Source organism: Balaenoptera musculus, chromosome 10 (assembly GCF_009873245.2).
Source record: "Balaenoptera musculus isolate JJ_BM4_2016_0621 chromosome 10, mBalMus1.pri.v3, whole genome shotgun sequence".
Taxonomy (NCBI): Eukaryota; Metazoa; Chordata; class Mammalia; order Artiodactyla; family Balaenopteridae; genus Balaenoptera; species Balaenoptera musculus.
In genome coordinates, this window is record NC_045794.1 from 41,890,962 (window position 1) to 41,908,959 (window position 17,998).

General features: G+C 57.1%; 1 protein-coding gene across 4 annotated transcripts; it reads left to right on the plus strand.

Moving 5' to 3' along the window:
* The first annotated feature begins 464 nt into the window (after nucleotides 1-464).
* ACVRL1 (activin A receptor like type 1) lies at nucleotides 465-15,262 on the plus strand. 4 transcript variants are annotated; one of them, XM_036866854.1, is made up of 11 exons: nucleotides 465-854; nucleotides 2,495-2,731; nucleotides 5,405-5,473; nucleotides 6,046-6,297; nucleotides 6,484-6,695; nucleotides 6,942-7,041; nucleotides 7,422-7,568; nucleotides 7,860-8,135; nucleotides 8,726-8,923; nucleotides 11,467-11,597; nucleotides 12,806-15,262. In XM_036866854.1, exons 3-11 carry the CDS (start codon nucleotides 5,410-5,412, stop codon nucleotides 12,938-12,940), a joined length of 1,515 nt encoding a protein of 504 aa, XP_036722749.1. In that variant the 5' UTR covers nucleotides 465-854; nucleotides 2,495-2,731; nucleotides 5,405-5,409; the 3' UTR covers nucleotides 12,941-15,262. The 4 variants fall into 4 exon arrangements, with proteins under 4 accessions (XP_036722749.1, XP_036722750.1, XP_036722751.1 ...); XM_036866855.1 differs by having other exon boundaries at nucleotides 2,495-2,664; XM_036866856.1 differs by having other exon boundaries at nucleotides 2,523-2,731.
* The last annotated feature ends 2,736 nt before the right edge of the window (nucleotides 15,263-17,998 follow it).

The following is a 17,998-nucleotide window of genomic DNA, read 5'->3' on the forward strand; positions in this document are numbered from 1 at the left end:
GCGAGGCTGCGGAAGGGGGTGAAGGGGCCGAGGGGGGAGGCTGAAGAATTTGGACAGACTGGGGAGTCCCCGAGGGAGGGGGAGGGAGGGCGGAGCCAAAATATTTCGGACCCTGCCAGCCCCAAAGTCTGCCCGTGCTTCTGAGCCTTCTAGGCGGAGGACCTGGAGTTTGGGGTGGGAAGACAGGTAACTTCTCTCCATTCTGCCCTCCCCGCATGTCGTTCCCTCGGTGCCCCCCTACCCGTCCAGGATTCCAGGCCGCCCCTCAGCGGCTCTGAGCGGGGAGGGGCACCTCCACCTCCACCCCTCCCCCGGCCGGCCCTCGTACGGTGCCTAGCGTCCCAGCACTGGCCCCCACGGCTCTGCGCCTGAACCCCACGAGACCCCCGCGGCCCAAGGCCAAGGCCCGCCCCCTCGGGGAGGCGGATGTGGGAGGCTGGGGGCGGGAGCGCGGCCTTGATCCCGGGCGGGGGCAGCCGAGGGGGATGCCGCCCTCGGATCTGCAGCCTCGCAGGGGAGGGTCCGGCCCTGAGCCCTGGCGAGGGTCGAGCGGGCGGCCGTCGGCTAGCTGGGCAATAGGAAACGGTTTATTAGGAGGGAGTGGTGGAGCCGGGCCAGGCAGGAAGACGCTGGAATAAGAAACATTTTTGCTCCGGCCCCTTTCCCAGTCCCGGGAGGCCGCCGCGCCAGCCGCGCCGAGCCAGCCCCTCCCCGGCCCCAGCCCTGCCCGGGGCCGCGCCCGGACCCCAGACCCTGGCCCGCTGTCCAGCGCCCGTCGTGCGGCCGCCGCCGGGGAGGGGAGGAGGCCGCCCGCTGCACGCTCGCGCCGCGCTGCCCGCAGGGCAGGCCCAGAGGTGAGTCGAGGTCCGCGGGCCGGGCCGTTGGGAGGGTGCGGCTGACCCCAACCCCAGTGGGCCCTTCCCCATGGCATATCCCAGAGAGACCCTCGGAGAGGTCGCCGTAGGGTCAGTCCCAGCTCCTCGTAGTGCAAGCCGCCCCTCGCCCTGCACCAGCATCTGCCCATCACCCCACCTAAGACTGGAGGGGGCTGGACCGAACCCGCACTGGGAATCAGAAAACTTTGCTCCTGGGGCCCGTCACTTAGCTTCTCTCTTCTCTCATCCTCATCCATAAAATGGGCAGAAGGATCCCTGCCCTCCTTCACTTACAGAGAAGGGGGTCACATGTCCTTCCAGGAACCTGGATTGACCTGGGGGTGGTGTCTACTCCCAGCACTGCTGAGCCTCCCCTTGAAGCCCATCTTTCCCAGACCAGTCCTGGCCACTCTTGCCAAAGGAATCTGACACTGTAACTCCCTCCCCCAAACCTCAGTTCCAACCCTGTGTGGTCAGATAATCCCCAATGCATGGACTTCCTTCAGGATCCAGGTCAGAGGGGATCCAAGTCTCCCTCCAGCCTGGGACCCCAGGTTTTCAGTCTGCCCTGGAGGTCAGTCTGGAGGCCAGTGCTGTTATGACCATCTCAAGACTGGCCACCCACCCCCTCTTTTCTTCTCTGAGGACAAGGGCAGAGTGGACGATAGCTCTCACCCTCTCTATACGGGCAGCTTCTGGCTGAGTCAGGGTCTGTCCGACATCTCTTACCCCTTACTGTTTGTTTGTCCTGGTACCTGTCCTCTCATCTTATCAGGTGGTTAAAAATAGCTACCATTTATTGAGTACTTACTATGTAGACACTTAGATACATTTTTGTCATGTAATCCTGGCCACAGCCTAGCAGAAGAGGTGTTATTATGTCCATCCTACAGAAGAGGAAAGAGATTCAGATTTGAATCACTTGTCCAAAGCTCCGTGGATGGTTGGGTTTTTGGTAACATTTGTTAAGTGCTTGCTGTGTACCACTTAGTACTCGGCTAAATAATTTTACTACATTATACCTATGAAATGAGCACTATTATTATTCCCCATTTTTCATAGGGGAGCCTAAGCCTCAGAAAGTTCAAGTAACTTGCCCCAAATCTCATAGCCCTAAGTGGTAGAAGCAGGATTTGAATCCGGGTCTACATGATCCAGAGACCACAACCTGACCTCTGTGCTATACTGTGCTGCATTTGCATTCTGTCTGAGATCCTAAAATCCAGACTTGATGCTACATCCCAGCGCTGTGAAGCGATGCAGATGAAAGTGCCCCTTTGTGACGGTAAGGGGCAACCCAGGATGAGCAGCTCAGTCTGGTCCTCTGCTTTATGGTCCTGTGCCGATGTGCAGAGCAAGGCGCTTCCAGCCCCATGACAGTCACTGCTGTGCTGAGCCACTGCTGCGGATGCGAGCCGGTTATATCAATCCCTCAGGTGTGCTGGGGAGAAAGGGATTGACATCCACCTTCTGAGCACAGCTCTACTCTGCTTCTCCCCAACTAGGGCTAAGCCTACAGCAAACAGATGATTTCTAAACAAACCCGCCATTTGGGCAGCAGGTGATGAAAACTGCAGTCTCTTAATGCAATCCCCGCTTGCTCTTTTTTCTCTTTTGAGGGACCTACCTAACACCAAACAACTGCAGAAATAAAATGACCAAGTGAGGATTTATCACCAGCAATTTAAGTTGATCAAGACATACCTGGTGATTCTGGGCAAGAAACCTGACATCCCCGAGCTTCCGTTTCCCTATTGGATTGTCGTGAGGACGGAGATCAGCCGTCAGGGTTCGGTGCTTAGCACATAAGTATCACTCAGAGAAGCTTAACGCTTATTACTAAGAATTTCACAGCGGTAAGTTAATATTTGAAATTAGTTTAGCATTTGTGATTTCTGGCTTAAAACTGTGATGCTTCTAGTCAGCAGGCGTTCTTTCAAGAAGTTCTGTTAGACGTGAAAGGAGTCCACCAGTCTCCAGGAGTCTGTTTGTGCTAGAGCCAAGTCTCAGGGCGAATCAGGCAGGGTCAGCTCGGAGTTGGGACTGATCTGGACTCAGCACCCTCCTGTACTTAATCTTACGTCAGGCCCAGTTAAAAATTGGACAGTCGCAGTTTGCCTCCACTACATTCCCAGGATTAGACCAGAGGCGGATTCTGCAAATGCTGCCAAGCCCTCCCTGCACTGTTCCTGGGCCCCAGAGGCTGGACGTGTCCTGAACAAAGCCCGCGCCCTGCCCTCCCTCTGCAGTGTCTCTGAGTCCCCGGTTCCAGCGTTTAGCCTTGTCTGTCCCTTCTCCAGTAGAAGGGGGGAGAGGTCCCCGGGTAGGAATTAGGGTCCCTGCCCCCTGCACTCCACTCCCACTCACCCAGCGGGGTCCTGCCCAGTGAAATGAAAGCACGGGGACCAGTCAGCACTGTGTAGGACCCAGTTCTCAAAGTGTGGTACCCACACAAACTGATCAGAATTACCTGGGGAAATTTTTTAAAATGCATGTTTCTTACTGGTCCCAATGGACTAAATCAGAATCTGGAGTGGGGGTGAGACCAAAGAATGTGCATTTCTAATGAAGCACTTCAGGTGATTCTGCTGCGTAATTGTGTAGGTGAGAGGGTGCACTGGAGCACAGAGAAGTGAAAGCATGGGTAGAGGATTCTAGAAGGCTGCCGGCTATCATCCTATTGTTACCCCCTTTTGCTTCTTGCTGCATACTGTCTCCCTAGCTGCTTTCTGGGCAAAGACTGCCAAGGATGGATTCTCGCCCTTACCCCAGTGGGCAAATTCAGCTTGTCTGGGGCTCCCTCTCCAGCCACCAGTCCCACTGTAGAGTGCTTGCCAGACTCCCCACTGCCTTCTGGGAGGAGCAAGAGGCAGGAGGTCAGGCAGAGGCTGGGGACACAGCTGCAGCAGCCCAGGGCTCCGTTTCCTCCCCCAGCCCTGGGCCTCTGGGGCAGAGGAAGCCCAGGCAGGAAGGCCAGAGCTGCCACCAGCCAGAGAGGCCCACGAAGCGCCCCCCTCGCCCCCCCCCCGAGTCATCCTGCCCTCAGAGCCTCAGCATCATGGATCTTCATTTGGCACCATTCTTAGACTAGGGGTCTTCTGCAGCCTATATGGCCATATGCCCAGCCCTACCAGCCTTACCACGTCATGCCAGAAGACACTCCCCCTCCCTCGTGGCAGCTGCCCCTACCTGGGGATCCAGTCCCCAGGCACACACCTGCATACTCTCCACCATTCAAAAGTCCTTCTTGCTGTCTGACCTCAGTCCTTCTTGCTGCAGCCTCAGCCCTAATCTTCTCATTCTAAACCTTTGAGAAATGAAGAAGGGGGTGGCTTCTGAAGCACTAGGTGGTTTGGGAGCTGAGATGGGGACTGTTATAGATCAGAATTACTCCCCTAATGCTCTCCACCAAACTTCTGGAAAAGTTCAACCAGCCACAGAAGGTCAAACATTCAACGTCTAAGTATGTTTCACTTCCCTTCCACATCACTGGCCCTACCCCCACTCTTTCCCAGGACGGCAAGGAGAGAGAAGGGGGCCGGGGAGTGGCTCGGAGAGGGCGTCTTATACTCTGATGAGGGTGCAGAGAGGTTCCTTCACACCTGGCACAGCCCAGCACTGTCCAAGCTTTGTATCATTGTTACAGCCCTGAGGGCTCAGACATGGGCAGCCACCCTGGATTGGGATATGGAGTAGAAAAACACGGGACTGGGAGTCTGGACACCTGGGTTGTACTCCTGGTATTGCCACTGAATCCTGCCCGACCTTGCACAAGCCTTCTCTCCTGACTGAGTCTTAATCCCCATCTTCTCTAAAATAAGAGCTGGGCTTTGTGATTCACAAGGTGTCCTCCTAGGACTCCATCATGGGGGTGTCCCAGCCCCGGGTGGCTCCTGCAGACCCTGTAGCCACTCCAGCCTGCCCTGAGAATACGTCCTGCTCCCTGCTGTGCGTGACTCCTGCCTGTTCTATCCAGACCCCAATCTAAACAATCTTGATTCCTGTTCCCAGCTTGGCGGGACCCTGAATGGCAGGAAGTGAAGACAGGAGCCTGTTTATGTTTGAGGCAGCCAGGCCGGGGGGGGGGGGGGGCGGGGGCACTGGGAAAGGGGTGGGCAGGGGTGGAGGCTGGGAAGGGGTGGGCAAGCGGGCAGGGGACAGAAGGGTGGTGGTACTGCTGAAGAGATGCTCTTTCTACCCTAGTCCCGTAGTCTCCTTCTGCCCTCTGCACCCTCCAGTCTGAACTCAGCAGCAGGAGAGCTGGGAGTCCCCCAAGCTCTCAGTCACTTAAACATGGCTCCCCACCCTTTACCCCTAACAGGATGGTTTCCATGGGGAAGTGAACCAGGACTTCCCCTGCAGGCCCCTCCCCAAAGCCAGACACAGGGAGGAGGGAGGAGGCCTCCCTGCCCCCCCCACAAAAAAACTCCCAGTGATTTCCTCCGGGTGGGAGGGACCCACGGTCAGTGGCTGAAAACACTGAAGGGATCACATTTCATAGATGTTATTGCGCCCCTTCTCCTCTCCAGGGACCATGACCTTGGACCCTCCCAGGAGAACCCTTCTGATGCTACTGACGGCTTTGGGCCTGACCCAGGGTGAGTACTGGGGAGCAAGTATGGAACAGGGGCCTGGGTGGAGAAAGGGCTATCTGGGCTCAGCTCTTGTTGGGCTGAATTTGAGGAGCTGGGGAGGAGGGGGACTTAGGAGCTTGGCTGGAGGGCGGGAGACGGGCTCAGTGGGACTAAGCTCCCGGCTACCCCAACCCTCCTGTGCTGTCCTCCTGATCCAAACCCGCAGACTGCTGCTCTGTCGGACTCCAGGGTGGGACCGCTATCTGGGGGTGCGGGCAGTGGGGATGTTGGCAGGGAGGGCCTGGGAGAGCCCTCAGAGTTGGCACTGGGGGCTGGGCTGGGCCTGGAACTGAGAGGGGAGGTCCTAGGATCAGGGAAGGGACAGAAGCCTGGTTCCCCTGGTGGCAGCTGCCCCTGGCAGGGATAAGTCACTGGAGGGAAGGATAATCTGAGGATGGAACTGAAGGGCCAAGGCCTCAAAGATTTGAGAGCTCAGAAGGCGGGGGCGGGGGGGGTGTGCAGGGGGCACACCTGGGTATTAGGCTCATCCTGGGGAGTTGGGCCCAGAGCAGCTGAGCTTCCAGTGTGTCTCCCAGGCGACCCCGTGAAGCCCTCTCGGGGCCCGCTGGTGACCTGCACGTGTGCGAACCCACACTGCAAGGGGCCTACCTGCCAGGGGGCCTGGTGCACAGTAGTGCTGGTGCGGGAGGAGGGCACACACCCCCAGGAACATCGGGGCTGCGGGAACCTGAACCAGGAGCTCTGCAAGGGGCGGCCCACCGAGTTCTTCAACCACTACTGTTGCTACAGCCCCTTCTGCAACCACAACGTGTCCCTGGAGCTGGAGGGTACGTCCAGCTGCTCCAGCAACCCCTCCCTGTCTTCTCAGACTCTGCCCTCCCCGCCCTGCTTGCCTCTCGTGCTCTGGCCTGGAGGGCGGGGGAGGCAGGACCCTGGGATCTGACTGGCAGAGTGGCAAGGTGGGGGGCGTCTGGCCCGGTGGAAGCTGGGCCTCAGTGTCCCTCCTGTGCCAGCCACCCAGACTCCGCCAGAGCAGCCGCGAGAAGATGGCCAGCTGCCTCTGATCCTGGGCCCCGTGCTGGCCTTGCTGGTCCTCGTGGCTCTGGGTGCCCTGGGCCTGTGGCATGTCCGGCGGAGGCAGGAGAAGCAGCGGGGACTGAACAGCGAGCTGGGCGAGTCCAGCCTCATCCTGAAGGCATCCGAGCAGGGGGACAGCATGCTGGGGGTATGGGACTGGGAGACCCTGGGACACAGGGTGGTGAGGGTAGACAGGAGACAGAGCCAGAGGGGACCCAGAGGGGCAGGTAGCCGAGAAAGGCACAATGGCAGGCACTCAGAGATTTGATTGGGCGCTGGACGGGAGGGCTTGGTGAGTGAGAAGCCTGGAGAGACACAGCAGTGGGGCCCAGGTTGAGGAGGGAGAAACGGGTTGGGTGGGTGCTGCCTCTCAGCGGCCTCTCGGTGCTCCCAGGACCTCCTGGACAGTGAGTGCACCACCGGCAGTGGCTCAGGGCTCCCCTTCCTGGTGCAGAGGACAGTGGCGCGGCAGGTCGCCCTGGTGGAGTGTGTGGGTGAGCAGTGGGTGAGCCCGGGGGATGGGGACCAAGAGCTCCCGTGAGCTTGGGGGAGGGGCGAGGGAGCTCTTGGCCTCCGGAGTCACAGGGGTGGGGGCCAGGCCTGGCTCCGAATGGGAATTCTGCTGGCCAGGGAGGGGGTTGGAGATGGGTGAGTGCCAGACCCTTCTGCAGGAGCTGGGGTGGAGCAAGAGGCAAATGGGGGTGGCCTGCCGGCTGCCTTTGGGTCTGGATTAAGTTAAAACATAATCATCAGAGGTTCTGCAGATGAAGTCAGTGCAGCATAATGATGGGGGACTCCTCTGGGGATTACTGTGCCCAAGGGCTCTGTGTGTCCGGTATGTGACCCCCTCCTTCCTCTCCGGCCGTCGGATCAGGAAAGGGCCGCTATGGCGAGGTATGGCGGGGCCTGTGGCACGGTGAGAGTGTGGCCGTCAAGATCTTCTCCTCGAGGGATGAACAATCCTGGTTCCGGGAAACTGAGATCTACAACACAGTGCTGCTCAGACATGACAACATCCTAGGCAAGCGGGAGGGTGCTGTGCCAGGCCCCCAGCTCTCATCCCCCCGCACTCAGGGCTGGACCACCACCTCGCCTCTGGACACTGACCTAACCCTGCAGGACTCCCAGCCGGCCCTCAGCTTCCTCAGCCCTCTGATTCCAGCTTCCCCTCTGACCTAAGCCAGACCAGCCCCCACCCCAGCCCCAGCTTTGCCCTGACCTAGTCCATCCTCTGTCCCCAGCCCTGACCCTGACCCGTCGAGCCTCCTTCATCCCTAGACCCTTGGTGAGCCACCTGACCCTCCGCCCACAGGCTTTATCGCCTCGGACATGACTTCCCGCAACTCAAGCACGCAGCTGTGGCTTATCACGCACTACCACGAGCACGGCTCGCTCTACGACTTTCTGCAGAGGCAGACGCTGGAGCCCCAGCTGGCCCTGAGGCTAGCCGTGTCCGCGGCCTGCGGCCTGGCGCATCTGCACGTGGAGATCTTCGGCACACAGGGCAAGCCGGCCATCGCCCACCGCGACCTCAAGAGCCGCAACGTGCTGGTCAAGAGCAACCTGCAGTGCTGCATCGCGGACCTCGGTGAGCGGGGAGGGGCGGGCCCTTCGCGGGGGGCGGGGTCCGTGAGCTCTCCCTTTCCACGCGGTACTGCCTTTGCTGGTTTGGATGCCTGGCATCGGTGATGACACTGATTGGCGCTTTAAAACTTACAGACATGTGTTTGGTCTCATCTCACCTCTGCAAGAGCCCCACAAGTTGCCTTAACGTTCTTTTCAAGCCCACACCAGCCGAGCTCCAGGAGTTAGGAGAAAGGGGCAGGGAGCCAGCAACCTGGGTTCTCAGCCTGGCTTCGCTGACTACATCGCTCCCCGTCACCAGGCCTTGGGGTTCAGCTCTGTGAAATGGGCATCATAATGCCTGCCTCCCCTACTCACATCTCGCTGGGTTCTTGCACCTAGAGAGCACCACACAAGCACAGTGTAACTGGGACAGTTATTCTCCCCGTGGCTGCTGTCTCCCAGCCCACCTCAGGGCGGGTCTCCATTTGCCGGCCCCTCTTATGTCCTACCGTCTCTCTCCATCCCACCTCACCCCCGGACCCCAGCCTCCCAGGGCCCATCCTGTCTGTGGGCTGGGATGAGCGGCAGGAGTGACAGGCCCGGTACCCACAGGCCTGGCTGTAATGCACTCCCAGGGTAGTGACTACCTGGACATCGGCAACAACCCGCGAGTGGGCACCAAGCGGTACATGGCCCCCGAGGTGCTGGAAGAGCAGATCCGAACTGACTGCTTCGAGTCCTACAAGTGGACGGACATCTGGGCCTTTGGCCTGGTGCTGTGGGAAATCGCCCGCCGGACCATTGTCAATGGTGAGGATCCCCCCTGCACAGGATGGGGAAAGGGGAATAGGGTGGGTGGATAGACAGGCAGGAGATGGGACTTCCTGCCGTGGCTGGTGCCCGTGGCCTGAGGGGCTTGTGGTCAGACCTCCCATATTCCCTTTACTGCCACTCACCAGCTGGTCCAGCTGAATGACCTTTTAAGGTTCATCTGAGTCTGGTTCTGGCTGTGAAATCTTGGGTAAGTGATAATAATAAAAATATTAAGAGCAGCTAACATTTACTGAGTTTAAATATGTGCCAGATGCCACGCTGTATACATGTATTATCTTATTGAATCGTCCTTTGTTGGCAGGGAGGTGGTATTGCTTAGTGGTTAAGAGCGTGGGTTGGGAATCGGACTGCCTAAGTTCAGTTCCTGATTTTGCCGTGTGCAAGGTACTTAACCTCTCTGTGCCTCAGTTTCCTCATTTGTAAGATGAGAATAAAATAATTTCTAGTTGTTGAGATAATCCAAATAGTGTGTTCAGGGCAGTATCTGGAGCTGTTCTGTAGCTCAGTGAATGTTAGTGGCAATTATTGTTGTAATGACGCATGCTTGACACAGTATCATCCCCATTTTACAGATGAGGGGATTGAGGCACAGAATTACAGCTGGCTAGAGGCAGCACTGGGGTCTGAAACCAGGCAATCTGACTCTGGGGGCCAGTGCTCTTTATTACCGTGCTTTTTATACCTCTCTGGTCCTTGGTTTCCTTGACCACAAAAATGCGGGATATAATAGTGTTTGCAGTGCCTGCTTATTACTGCCTTATTATTATTATTAGCCAAGCCGTGCAGCATGTGGGATCTTAGTTCCCCGACCAGGAATCGAACCCGTGTCCCCTGCATTGGGAGTGTAGAGTCTTAACCACTGGACTGCCAGAGAATTCCCTGCTGCCTCTTTATTACCGTGGGTGCCACAGGGGACTCAGATTTGGAGGGGCTGAGAGCAGGCAGAGGGACCTCGTTCCTGATGGCCCCATATAGGGGGCCGCCCTGTGGCTGGTGCCCTCCCAGCCCTGGGGTGGATGGGTGCTGGGTGACGGTCTGGACCAGGTGGGGAAGTGATCAGTCTTTGCGGAGGCTGTCCATGGGGAGAGGCTGCTGGGAGTCCTGACAGGTTGGGGACCACCCTCTGGATGGGCTCAGGTCCCTGCCCCTTCAGACATGAGCTCTAGAGGCAGGGGCTGGGGAAGGGGGCACCTGGAAGGAGCCGAAGCCCCTTGGACCAGGCCTCAGGCAGGAGAGGAAGGCTGGACCAGCCTGGGCTGAGGGGGAGGCTGATTGCCGACTCCTGGAGCGGAGGGAAGCTCTGTCAGCCCCACACAGATTCGTGGCGCATTATAAACACTGTAATCTGGTGTCAGCCCCGGCGCTGATTAAAGGCCCATTAGACACGCTCAGGCCTCTGTGCAGCACTGATTAGGGCTCGAGCAGCACAGGGGCTGGCCTGGAAGCCCGCCACGGGGAGCACAGCTGGCGTGGGCTCTACCGAGGTTGCGGCTGTGCTGTGTGGCCGCGGCTCCCAGCCTGGGGCTAGAAGCAGGGTGTGGCCTGGGGCGCTTTTCTGGGGTCTGGCCTCTTCTGCCCCAGTGCCTGCAGCTCCACAGGCATCATCTTCAGAAAGCTCCTGCTAAGGACCACGCACTTCGGATGACGAGGGGAGGGGGCGCTGCTGGCTGAAGGGGTCAGCAGAGGCCTGTGCCATCCCTGAGAGTGGGTGGATGTGATCTGGACCTGGGTAAAAATCTCTTTCTCTGAGGAGATGTGTTTTCTCCCCCTTTCCCTCATTCCACATCCTCGTCCAGCAGTCAACCAGCCTCCCTTCCTTAAGTGTAGCTTGGAGGTCAAGAGCATGGGCTTTGGTTAGACTTTCTGGGCTTAAATCCTAGCTCTGTCACTTACTACCTGTGTGATTTTAGACAAGTTTCTTAACTTCTCTGGCCTGAATTTCATTGCTTATAAAGTGGAGCTAATAGTATTGCTTACCTCATAGAGTTGTTGTGAGGATTTAATGCCATGCAGTTAGGACAGTGCCTGGCACATAGTAAGTGCTCAGTGAACATTAGGTATTTGGGGGCATCTGTGATAGTTGGGGCCTCGGAGCAGTACCCAGGCCCTGAGTGGGAGGCAGCTGTGGAAAGACTGGAACAAGATCTGGCCTAGGAATACAATGAGTTTAAGTCTTGACTCTGCCATTACTAGCTGTTTAACCTTGGACTCAACTTCTCTGAGCATCAGTTTCTTCATCTGTAAAATGGGTCTTTGGGTTGCTGTGAAGACGAACAGGATAATGCATGTAAAGTGTTTATAGCACAATGCCTGGCATATATGGTAAATGTAAAATAAATGTCAGTAATTATTATTATTTATAAATATATTTATTATATTATGGTGTCTCTCTCAGGGGTAGCATGGCCAGGCAACTGGTTTCCTGGACCCTGGGACAGAGGGTGGGCAAGGCTCTCCTCTGGGTGATATTGGGCCTCCTTGAGGTCCCAAGTGACTGTCCCATTGCCCTCCATCCCTAGGCATCGTGGAGGACTACAGGCCACCCTTCTATGATGTGGTGCCTAATGATCCCAGCTTTGAGGACATGAAGAAGGTGGTGTGTGTTGACCAGCAGACCCCCACTATCCCCAACCGGCTGGCTGCGGACCCGGTAAGGCCTCTCTGGTGGGGCTGGGATGGTGTGGGGTCGTGGCTCACAGCTGGGATTTCTGGGCCCAGGAACTTGCGTCTGGCCTCTGCTTCACCTGGATAGATTCTGGGGGACAGAGTCCAGGGTACTTCTCTGGGTACTCCCTCCCACGTCCCTGCCTGTGGACCTCCGGGACCCTCTGGTTATTCTGGTAACCAGAACCCTTCACCTCGCCTGAAAAGTCAGAGTCTCTCTGCTGCATTTCCTGCCATGAAGGTTTTGTTGTTGTTGCTCATTTTTGTTCTTTCTCAAAACACTCCATATACTTATACAGGACACATGCATATGTGTATATAGACACACAGGGGCATGCACGCGCTTCTACACAAACACACACTCACAGGTACACACACATGCACATATATGCCAGACTGTTGACCCCATGAAGAGGAAAAGCGTGTCTCCTTTGCTGACCCTTATCTCCCTGTTACCTGTCACAGTGCCTGGCACACAATAGGTACTCAATAAATGTTTATGGAAAGAATGAATACATGTACACATGTGTATACATGTATGTATACATAGACACGTGTATATTTCTGCACAACATACAGATCCACAAAAAGCCACTCATATGCACTCCTGTGCACACACACATACACTCTGTCTCAGGAACCGGCTTGAGCTCTGAGGTGGAGTGAGGCTGGCTCACTCTGGGACCGCTGAGCTTCCTGGGATGGGTTCCTCCCTAGACACATTCATTTTGAGGACGCAGCCAGGGTTGGTGGAGGTGCTGGGAGCCACTGCCCTCTACACTGGGGTCCCGCTGCAGATGGGCATGTGGGAGCCCTGAGGCCTGCAGATCTCCCCTTTCCTGGATCTTGGTGGAGATGAGGGTGGGGTGTACTCACCAGAGGGTGTCCCCGAAGATCTGAGTTACATCTCTCTTTCCGTCCTGCCTGCCTTTCTCCATCCCCTTCTCACTCCACTCCCTTCCTCTTCCATTTTTATCTTTCTTTTTCATCCTTGCCTGGTTCCTGCCATTCTCCCTCTTACCACTTCTGGCCCTCCTCTCCTCCTCCTTTCTGACACTCTCGTTTCCGTCTTCTCATCCTTTCTGTTCTGCTCATGTCTCCCCACTACTGGGCATCCTCCTTGCCTCTTCCTTTCCACCTTCCCTGACCCGTGTCTCTGCTTTCTCTCCTCTGCTTCGCTCTCCCTCCCCACAGGTCCTCTCAGGCCTGGCTCAGATGATGCGGGAGTGCTGGTATCCAAACCCCTCTGCCCGCCTCACTGCGCTGCGGATCAAGAAGACACTACAGAAGCTCAGCAACGGTCTCCAGAAGCCCAAAGTGATTCACTAGCCACAGGCCTGAAGCCTGACTCCCCTCTGCCTGCAGTGTGTGTGTGGTGGGCAGTGGTTGGTGGCCTGTCTGGGTAGAGGTTCTGTGAGTGTGTGTGCTGGGGAGGGGAGTGCCCCTCTGTGGGCAGCTGTGCCTGCCCAACTCGGCCCCCAGCCCATTCAGCCAAAAATACAGCTGGGCTGAAACCCGATCCCCCCACCTCACCCGCCACCGTCTGGCCCGCTCAAGGCAGCAGGCTCCCTGACGCCGGGCTCCCTCCCCACTCCCACGCCCTGGGTGCACCCCCTACCACCCCCAGGACCCGATGCAAAAGAGGCCTCAGAGCCAGGGTGGCCAAGCCAGGGAATCCCAGTCCCGGGCCCAGAGTCTGGGCCTGCACTTTACCCCCTGCCGTCAGTCAACCCCACCGCCCCACCAGAGCTGCCAGGGTGGCACAGGGCCCCGTCCAGCCTTCAGTAGACACCCTGCCCTGCCAGGCTTTAGCCTCTGTCCCAAGCCCCAGACACCCAGGCCCATTGGTTTTTCTCCGTGGGTTTGTATCTCAGCTCCAGGCCGCCGTGGGCCGCTGTCTCCTAGACAGGACCCCCGCTAGCTGAATGCTAGCTGCCCAGGAGAGCAGGTTGCCTGATCCTGGGGCCCTCCTCCACTCCCCTCCTAGCTGACTTATTGTGGCATTAAACCCAAGGAGTCTTGCTGCGGGTGTGGCAGAGTCATAGGCCAGTGGAGAGGTGGCAGGTCAGATGGGCAAGGCCCAGGACTTTCAGAATAAACTGAGAGGATGTCGGAGCCAAGCATGGCCACCAGGGAAGGGCTCAGCTGGGAGTCAGGAGACCCAGGGTCTGGTCCGGGTGCATGCTCTACAGGACAAGAAGGAGGCCTTCGCTGGCCCAGGACCTTTGTTTCTTTATCTACATATTGAAAGATTTGTAGATGAAGATTTGGTCCTGATGTCTTTTGAGGTTTTTTTCAGCTCTAAAGTTCTTTGAAATGTTTAGCCTGTGTCAGAACTCAGTTCATCAGTCCCTTGTACTCCTTGTGCCCCAGCCCCTGGCAATTTGCCTCAAGATGGAGATTTGAAAATAACTTTAGCTGAGGCCAAGGGTGTCTGAAATGCCTCCTAGTTTAATTCTCCAAGCTCCAGTTCCTGCCTTAACCCATGTCTGTGGCCATCCTTGGGCTCACACAGCCCTGGGCCTTCTGGAAGGCAAGCCAGCCAGCCACTCACCTGCTCTGTAGCTTCGCCTTCTCCGCCCAGGGCTGAGAGGGGCCAGGGGCCAGCTTCCTGCAGGGCCTCAAAGCTCAGAAGAAATCTGGCTCCAGCCAGCAAGCCTGCAGCACCCAGGTTCCTGCTCCCCACTGGCCCCTGGCCCGGGCCCACACCCTTGACCGGGCCCCAGAGAGTGTGTGTCTAGGAAGAACCTGGTGGCTGTAGAGAAACACATGGAAAGTTCGGCGTTTGGAAATATCAAGGGTGTATGTCCATGTGCTGAGGAGGTTACCCTGAATCCTAGGCGGGTAGATGGGCTGGAGGGTGATGGGGCTGGAGGTGGGGCCTAAGGGTTGGGGGTGAGGAGCAGGGCTCCGGCTAGGGACATGACAGCCCCAAACTTGGGAAGACGTGGCCTCGCAGCCCTCAGCCTGGGACAGGGTGGAGAAGGACCCTCAGTTGTCCACAGGAGATTAAGGAAACACAGCCTCCTTCCCCTCCTGCTGGAAACGCCCCAGCACAGCCTCCCTGGCCAGCTTCTCGGCTTCTCGAGTGTTTCTTCCTTCCACCGTCAGAGAGGCACCTTCCCAGGCTGCCTCCCAGCATTGTGCAAGGCCCGGAGGAGAACCAGGAAGTGAAACTGGGTGAAACAGAAAGCTACATGGACCTGCCACGTTCCCACATCGTCGTGGGGCACTCTGCTTCCCGGTAGTGTCACGTCTTCTGGTCACTGGAACCCACCTAGCCCAGGAATCAGGACACTCCTCAAGGGTTTTATCTCCACTGGATTTGGGGGTTAAAAGTCTCCTGAGACTCTACAGCCAGAAACTGAAGGCAGCAGCTCCCCAAAGGCTGGAAAATCCCTAAGAGGAGAAGGTCTGAGGCAAGAGGCGGAGTGATGGGGGAGGGTTGAGGGAAGGGGCCAGAGTTGGGAGGGCAGCTGTGGCCAGGGAGAGAAGGAGGCATTGGTGAGAGCAGTCTGCATAATGCTTCTGAATTCAGGACGGGGTTCCAAGGCCGAAATGACAGTCTCTTAACCTGGAGATACTGTTCGTGGGAGCATTTAGCTCGTGCTTAGCACATAGTAGGTCCTCAATAAAGCATGGTTGAAGGTCCGGAGCTCCTGCTGAGTCTTCGCAGCCCGGTGCCTCTGCAGTGGCCCATCGCAGAGGGAACCAGAGGGTACGGGGAAGGAGAGGGTCCCAGGGTATCCTGCCCGGGCTTTGCCCTTGAGAGACAAGTCACAGTTGGCTCAGGCCCCTACTTGGAGCCAAATCTCAGTTCCCACCGCCGGCTGGGAGTAGCCTGCTCGCGGCGCCTCCGGATCGCCCTCTGCTGGCCGAAGGGCTACCCAGCGGCCGCCTCCCGCCCCGCCCCCGCGCGGGGGATCGCCTGCCTTTACCCGCCCAGGAGCTCCTCACCCGGCGCTAGCGTGCTTGACCTTCCCCATGCTTCTGTTCTGTAGGGACTGTCCCCCGAAAACCACATCTAGAAAGGAGCTGCGTCCTCACTCAGAGGCAGCTTGGACCCGCCCGCCTTAATTCCCTGTTCTCAATCCCCTCCTTAAATGGGGCCCCCCGCCTTGCCTGGAGTCAGTCTTCATCCCCAGAATGAGAAGGTGACCGCCATCCTCGGGAACCCACCTTGGCGTCCTGGGCGGGCTCAGACAGCACCTTTCCCTCTCCCCCAACCCCGGGAAATTGGGGGCGGGGACATACCATGGAGGAGGCAGGTACTGAAAGAAGACAAGAGGTGACTTTTCCATTTGACCGCCCAGCCTAGAAAATCTGTGCCTTTGCAGTAGAGACCCCCTTAGGGAGCCACAGAAAGGGGTACCCTTGGTAAAAAGGTATCCCAAATCGTTTTACCACGAGGACCTGCCCTCCTCCCAGCAGACCCCAAGGCGGCCTCAGGCCTGGAGCCGGCTAGGACTCTGGATGCCTATGTCCATGGACCTCCACAAGAGACAGTACCCTCCTTCCCAGAGGACCTCTTACACCAGCTTTGGGGAAATAAGAGCGTTCCTGGCATCCTGCAAAGGCAGCTTTTCCCCTCCTCCTGTGCCTGTCAGTCTCTGGTCCTTAAATCCCCACCCTGATGTCCACATTATGGTTGGCGTGTGGGCAGAAGGTCCGTAAGAATATTACAGAAGAGAAATCACAAGAAGACAGGCTGGGATCTGGGAAAGGAGAATTGGCTCGTTGCCCTCCAGGGTTAGAAGACTCGGTGGGAGGTCGCGGCATCTAAGCCCCTGCCTCCACGTAGAGCCTCAGGGAACCTGCCTGCCTTTGAAAGAAGAAAACCCATCAACTTCTTCGCAGCTTTGTTCTGCTTTCCTGGGGGACCCCAGGCTCCAATTTCCTTACGTATATAAAGAGGGAGAGGATCATCTGTGTGGTAAGGGTTCTCTCTGAGGGGTGATGAGCGTCTGTGTAACATGCCCAAATGAGAGTGAAGCTGGTTCCTGGAGCATGAGCTTTGATGCTGAGGACCACGCCCTCCCCTGCCAAGCCCTCGTGGTACCCAGTTCTCCCTATTCTCCCGGTCACCGTTCTCCCTCAGTCCTGCCCCACATCTACCCTCAGAGGGTGGCTCTTCCCCCTCCAGAGCCTCACTCACATCCAGATTAACAGACCAAGAAGTGGCAAATCCCCATGCCTAAAAGATCCAGCCCTAGGGATGGAGCGGAGGGGTGCACGTCCGGAGTCCAGTCTCCCAGGGCGGGGACTGATCCTGACTGTGCAGCCATCACTCCGGGTGGGCGACTCTTGGAACGAGCTGCTTCTACCAGGGCCGCGTTCAGATTGCTAGAAATAGAGACAGAGGGCTTCTTGTCTTTGCATATGATCTGCATAATGTCATAGACACACAGTCTATTTTCAGGCAGCTTTCAGGTTAAAGTGTTGTCACTGCTGCCCTGCGGGTGTCACGTCTGGATGAGTCTCTTCTCTGTTCTTTCTCACCCACCCACTCTTACTGACCTAGATCCCCAACTGCAGGAGCAAGTGGTGAGGTGGGGGCCAGAGCAGGCTTGTCTGGGGAGCCAGAGGGGCAGGGCAAGAGGCACACTGGCATTTCCTTTACTACCACCAGCACCACCAAAAGCAGAGTGGGGCTGCTCAGGGGCAACTGGTAAGCAGAGGCAAGGAACGGGAAGCAAGGTGGCCCATATTCTGTTCTACACAAACCTTTTCTGCCTCTTCTACCAGAACAGCCAGTTCCCATACGGTTGATTCAGTCTTCTGCCAGTTTGAAGGAAGACATCTAGATAAACCTGTTCCTCTCGGCCACCATAAAGCTGGCTTGGCCCAGCTATCCCTCTTGGATGTTTACTTTCAGCACTAAGACTTGCTCTTAGCCTCCTGTGAAATCTGACCCTCAGTCTGTCCCTCTCCCGGGAGTCCCACCTGGGACACCGGTATCCTAGTCTGATGATCAATGTTTTTAAAGCATCTGGCACATAGTAGGAGGTCAATCAATGCTAGAGTCCCCTCCTCTCCTTCAGAAGTCTGTGCCAAGCACCTAATTGTCCCAGGCCTGGATGCCCAGAATAGGCACCATGCACTGAGGGCTCATGGCAAACATGCTAGAAGGGCCAGTTAGGGTGACTTACTAGACGTCTGTTGACCTTGGCAAGTCACTTGGCCTCTCAGCTAGAAAAGAGGGGGGCTGGTGGGTTTTAGGGGCAAGGACAATTCTCATGTCACAGCTTGAGCCGTTTGGTGACCTGTCCTTGGTCACAGAAGGCTAGGGCTGGAGCCCCGGCAAGGGGATCATCAGGGCCTGTCTGCTGTAGTGTCTTACTACGGAGACCTAAGGATTCACCAGATGCCAAGGTGAGGAGCCTGGGA